The 5,960-nt window shown below is 28.0% G+C and overlaps 1 protein-coding gene across 1 annotated transcript; it reads left to right on the top strand.

Annotated features, from left to right (window-relative positions):
• Window positions 1–83: 83 nt before the first annotated feature.
• Window positions 84–2,063, top strand: LOC113373906 (U6 snRNA-associated Sm-like protein LSm4). The gene is made up of 4 exons (XM_026614171.1): window positions 84–143; window positions 1,497–1,538; window positions 1,602–1,700; window positions 1,773–2,063. The coding sequence occupies exons 1-4, from the start codon at window positions 132–134 to the stop codon at window positions 2,061–2,063; spliced, it is 444 nt and encodes a 147-aa protein (XP_026469956.1). The 5' UTR covers window positions 84–131.
• Window positions 2,064–5,960: the final 3,897 nt, after the last annotated feature.

Genomic DNA, 5,960 nt, shown 5'->3' with positions numbered 1-5,960 from the left:
TAATTTGGTATTCATTATTTCAAAGATTTCCTCCTGCAACATTGAGGAATTAATTATAGTTTATTATATCATTCTAGTAATTTAAAATGTTGCAGAGTAATGGTTCTTGTTAGTAACCCTCCGTGTTGGTTATGATCAAAGAGGTTAATATAAATAATACAAAGAGGAATACTGTTATAAGGTTGTTCGGAAGTCACTTCGTTTCTTTACCATGAGAATTTAACTATATTTTTTTGAACCTAACATCACACTCAAGCCCTGTTGTTATTATATGATTTGAAAACTTATATTTTAAGGCTCGTATGTAAAAATTCTAATCATTTACATGCAGTAGTTTTTAGATGGTACCACTTTGAATACGGAAAGAATCAAGCAGCATTTTCGATATTTTTTATCTTTTGCTATAGAAAAGGTAAATATACTGTTTAAGTCAAAATGAAATTGACCGATGTGTATGGAAATGACGTGTTGATAGTACGTCTAAGATGTACCAACTTCACCAAAATGTGTACCAAAAAGTACGATTGAAGCTGATAAAGATGCAAGAAAGGCACTAGTTGATGCAAACCGATGACTAACAATACATGAGATCCCATTGAGTTAAAATTTATTAAATTTAGCAGTCTATGACCACTCAAAATGTCTGGGATTTTCCTTGAAACTCAATGTATGGTTCTAATAGAATGAAGCGTGTGTCGTTTGGCGTCCGCGTCCGCGATTCGCCTATGAAAAGTCTTGAAAATTATCAAGTGAATTGTCACTAAGAATTTCAAATGGGATGTAAAGAATACAATACATGCATTTGTCCATGAAACAAAAAAAAGCCTGCTCAAAACAGGTGCAAAGCTGAAATTTGCCAAAAAGGCAGTATGTTTGGTATGACTTTAAAGGAGTTGTTCATTTTTCAGCTTTTCCAGGATAACATAAAGGTTATTTTGGATGCTATATGTCATCAGCTAATAAACTAAATGATATAGTTCAATAGAAAAGGTCAGAATTAACCCACAAGCGAGGTATAGTATTGCATCAACATGACGCAAGACCTCGCATAAGTGTGGACATTTGCCAAAGCTTTTGTAGCTTTGATAGGACCCAATGACACATGCATCATATTTTCCAAACCTGCCATCATCGGACCATTAATTGTTCTGGTCACTAAAAATATTTTCAGGCGGTAAAACCTTTACCTCAAATCAGCATGTCAAAAAGCACTTTGATCAGTTTTTTGCCAATAACGACCAAAAAATGTATGTTCTCTGTATTATGCTATTATGCAGAAATATGACAAAAATGTTCGGTCAAAACTGCCAATACATAATTTATTTAAGTATTTGTTTATTGTATGAAATTACGTGACAAAATGTCTATAAAAAACGAAGTTACTTTCCAAACAACCCAATATATAATATATTTCATCAATTTTTTTTAACTAGCTATATTTACATTTGATTTACATAAAAGTATTTAACGATAACAATTTATGTTTAACATTTCAGTTGCCCTTATCTTTATTGAGAACTGCTCAGAATCATCCTATGGTATGTATAGCTATCCTAAGAATTTATTATTTATTTAAAATACTTATTTATTCAATGTTTTAGTTGGTTGAGTTGAAAAATGGTGAAACCTACAACGGTCACTTAGTAAGCTGTGATAACTGGATGAATATCAATTTGCGTGAAGTGATTTGCACCTCTAGGGTTAGTATAATTCTACAGTGCAACAATAAATATAGGTGGCAATTACTATTAATATTTGACTCTCTATAACAGGATGGTGATAAATTCTGGAGGATGCCCGAATGCTATATTAGAGGAAGCACAATTAAATACTTGCGAATCCCAGATGAAGTCATAGATATGGTTAAAGAAGAGACTATGGTGAAAGGCCAAAGACGAGGAGATATGAAAGGAGGGCGAGGTGGAAATCAAAGAGGTCGTGGTGGTGGAAGAGGATCTTTCGGAGGTGGCCGTGGAGGTAAACCAGCACCTCTTGGTAGAGGAGTGAATCAAGGCGGAGGAAATGTACAGAGAAATTTACAAAGCAACAAAAAACTAAAGTGACTTAATATTTATTTTAGATATTCATGTATTTTTATCATGTGTATGAACAAGTGATTTTATTTATCTTTCATGCTATTAAGAATTCCATGTAATATAGCAGTTTGTAATTCGTTGTAAATTATATCAAGCAATTTATATGTAATAAATATGATTTTCTATAATTTTTATTATTAAATTGGTTTTATTAAATGTGAATAAACAAATCAGAGATGCAAATGCTCTATTACAAGAGTATAACAATTATCCGCTTACTTAATTTATTTAAACAAAAAAATTAGTATATATTAAATAATAAAGTAATTAGGATCAAATCATAAATCAGGAGAAGCGATTTTAGAAATTCAAAGCATATTTACTTAACAACATCAAGTAATAAAATAAAATATTACTTATTACTTTTGTACCATTTTCATAAATAGTTTTTGGAAATAAATCCATTCACGTATGCCCCTGATATTATTTTATTTTTTTCAAATATTATGTCAATTTGAAAAATATAAATAAAACAGTAAGTCCCTGCTTTCATTAACACACATAAATGAGAAATTTTTTCAAATTGTAATTGTTGCATGTTTTTTATTCTTAATTAGCGTTGCGTGCGCAATTTCTGTCTGAACACGTATAAAATACGTAAAAGTAACAAAATTTTGTAAAATGATTAGCCACCAGTAGCGTACTTTAAAACAAAATTTAAAAATTGTAACTAAAATTGTAAACATTTAGTAATTTCATTATACATATTCATAATCGGAAGAATACTATAAAAACCTACGAGCGCTCCAAAGTAATTAAAATAAATAAATAAATTAAAAGTTTGTTAGTTTTATCTGTTTAATCAAACAAAAATATAATAAACATTTGATTTTAGTAAGAGTGAAATGCTCTTCAAAACCTCTCTTTATTATTTGATAATGGACATTAAATATAGTAATGAAATATTTAAAAAAAATCGAAAGCGGAACTATCGTGCCATCTTGAATGTTTAAATAAAATTTACTTTCTTAGAAATTCTCTTTCAATAATTTTATTAGTCACTAGGTTAACGTGCTCTGATTTGAATCAAAACCAAATTACTCCAAGTTATGCTTCGGTAACTTGACTCAGATAAATTATTTGTTTTCCATGATAATTCAAAAGGTAATATATAGCATATTTTTAGAAAACAGGCGGTAACATAATTATATTTTTTAATAAATTAATAAATAATTTTCAATTTTAAGATTCAACTATATAACCCAAAATGTATTCATAAATCCAGCAAATAGAATAAAAAATCATTGGATTATATTCCTTGTAATGTTTTATGTTTTAAACTGATCACAGTTGACTTTCACACTTATTAATTAAAATACATTTTTAAAACACGAAGTAGAATGAAATGTGTTAAATGAAAACAATTGATTGATTTATTAATGCAATTATAGATATAGAGTTTGATTGAAAGATATCAATTGGAAATCGCACTTATTGGTTCGTAGCGAAAGCAAAAACATTATTTTCAAAGAAGGAGTGGAAATTTTTAGCTAAATAGCTGAATCTCAACAAAAATGTTTATAAAGTCGATTGTTTATACATGTCATGTTCAACGTGGAATTTTTCCTTAAGAAAAGTTCATGCACCCTTCCTTAAGAATAATGCTACTCGCACCTGGTTTGATCAGAGTTATTAATAATCGCCGTTTATTATCATATTTAATATTAACAATAAGAATAATTACATTTTTATTATAACATACTGAATTTATTAAATTATTTATCAACAAATCCTTGTTGCAACATGGTCTGCAGATTTGGTTATAGGGTTAGTCAATGTATAAATATTTGTTTCTGAAATAAATATTGTTATTTAATTAAAATAACAGAAACATACCTGTTCAAATCAAAAACGTGCCTTCAGGCAATTACTGGGACTTAAAATTGTCGGAGAAATTAAAATTATCTAATAATTAATAACAATATTATTTTAAATATTTTCAAATAGAATATTTATTATAAATGCATACTGTGAACTTATAAGTGCTTATTAGATTGGACGACGATGTTTACAAGAAATTTGTTCGCCTTTTTCAAGTCTTGATGTTTTTGAAAATTCTGAAATGTTCAAAAAATTTGATTTTTTTGGTAATTCTGAATTTTTTTCAAAATTGTGTTGCTTTTTTTAAAAAAATGCGTTTTTTAAATTACTTGAGAATTTGGAAATTTCTTAATCATTCGATTTTTTGAAAATTTCAAAATATCTGAAATTTTAGTAACATTTTTTTTTGAAAATTATTAAAAAAAATTAAATTTTGAATTTTGTTTTTTTTTTTTAAAAAAATTCGAAAATTACGAAATTTTCTGTAAAAGCAATTTTTCACACACTCTACACAAGCAAAATGTTCTTCAAATGATACTTTTTTTCAAAAACTACTTGATCATTTTTACACCCTTTGCTCTCCATACGTTAGAAACGATACGAATGTTTTTTCAGTATACGATCCGAATGTTTTTTCGATCGTTCAAATCGGTTATGCCATATTGTCGAAAATATCGAGGACATTTTTTGAAACTATATAAGTGAACTTTAAAATTACAAATCTTGGTACGGGACTCTCCACAAAAATTGACACAAAATGTGTACACATTAATAAAATCTTTATAAAATGTTTGATAATTTCATTATTATAATTAATGATTATTTTTTACCAGCGAAAGTATGCCAAAATGTTAAGAAATCTTTGAGATAAATAAAAAATTTTCGATTCGATTTTTTTGCGATTACTATAACTCACCCTGCGGGAAGTTAATAAAAAATAATACGATATTTTGGTAACAAATGCTTCCACTTTATATGGATTTTTGATTATCCATCCTATATACTAAGAAAATTAGGATCCGAAATGATCAAGTAGACTTTGTCAAATGAGGAATTTTAATTTGAATACTTCGAAAATTTTTTTTTATTTATAATTATTATCTATTATTTCGTCTCTGGCAGCAAGTACAAGTACAAATCTAACTCGTTCACTTATAAATTTTACCTCAAGGCGCCTCTGTTTCTTGAAGCGCGAATGGAAGAAAGCATTTCGCCTTCGAGTGAAATTTGTATCCGGTATAAGTTTATATATATTTAAACATTAAAGTCGAAGAAGACTGTTTCATTTCATCTTGTTTCTTTGTACTTGCAACAGCATGAAGTTAATCTTGGTATGTACGGTGATTTTGTGGAATTCATTCCCATTGTGTTTTTAATGCTTTGTGCTACATATTTGGATACGCGTCTGGACGTTGTAAAATACAGATTTGAATGTGTGGAAACGTGTTTAATGGAATAACGATTTTTAAAAATTAATAAGTGAAAATGTAAAAAAATCAATAATTAAGTAATTAACTGGATTCACGAATTATAATAGGACTTATAGTGATTTAATTAAACCAATTAATTAAAATAAACTTATATATGCAAAGTATATAATTGGTAGAATATTTTTAACGCGTTAATTGTCGTGTGTGTCTGATTCTAAGAAGTAATACGGGAGCTAGAGGCTCGTTATAAAAGTTTTTTTTAATTAATATGTCTTAGAATCCAATGATTAAATTTCTACAAAATAAAGATATAACTACTTCTCTAAGTGATATTAATTCCACAAATGTTGTTTATTATTTAACAATTAATTATTCTCTAGAAACAGTGCGGAGTTACAACTTACCCCGTGTTTGGGGGCTAGTTGTAACGTCCACGAAAGCAAGAAAACGACAACAATACCTCTGATGATTTATTTTTTTCTTATTCTTAAGGAAATTGACTTGTTTCTAAGTAATTCTTTCTATCAATCAACGTAAACTATGATTAATATAGATAAAATATATTTATGTTTTCTATAATATAAAAGTAAACCGCTATTATTATAATAGAGTG

The sequence above is a fragment of the Ctenocephalides felis genome, unplaced genomic scaffold (genome assembly GCF_003426905.1).
Source record: "Ctenocephalides felis isolate EL2017-DRISC unplaced genomic scaffold, ASM342690v1 CF-g0.4_SCAFFOLD_01604, whole genome shotgun sequence".
NCBI classification, from domain to species: domain Eukaryota; kingdom Metazoa; phylum Arthropoda; class Insecta; order Siphonaptera; family Pulicidae; genus Ctenocephalides; species Ctenocephalides felis.
The sequence above is the reverse complement of the archived record's forward strand: the minus strand, read 5'-3'. Positions and strand labels throughout refer to the sequence as shown.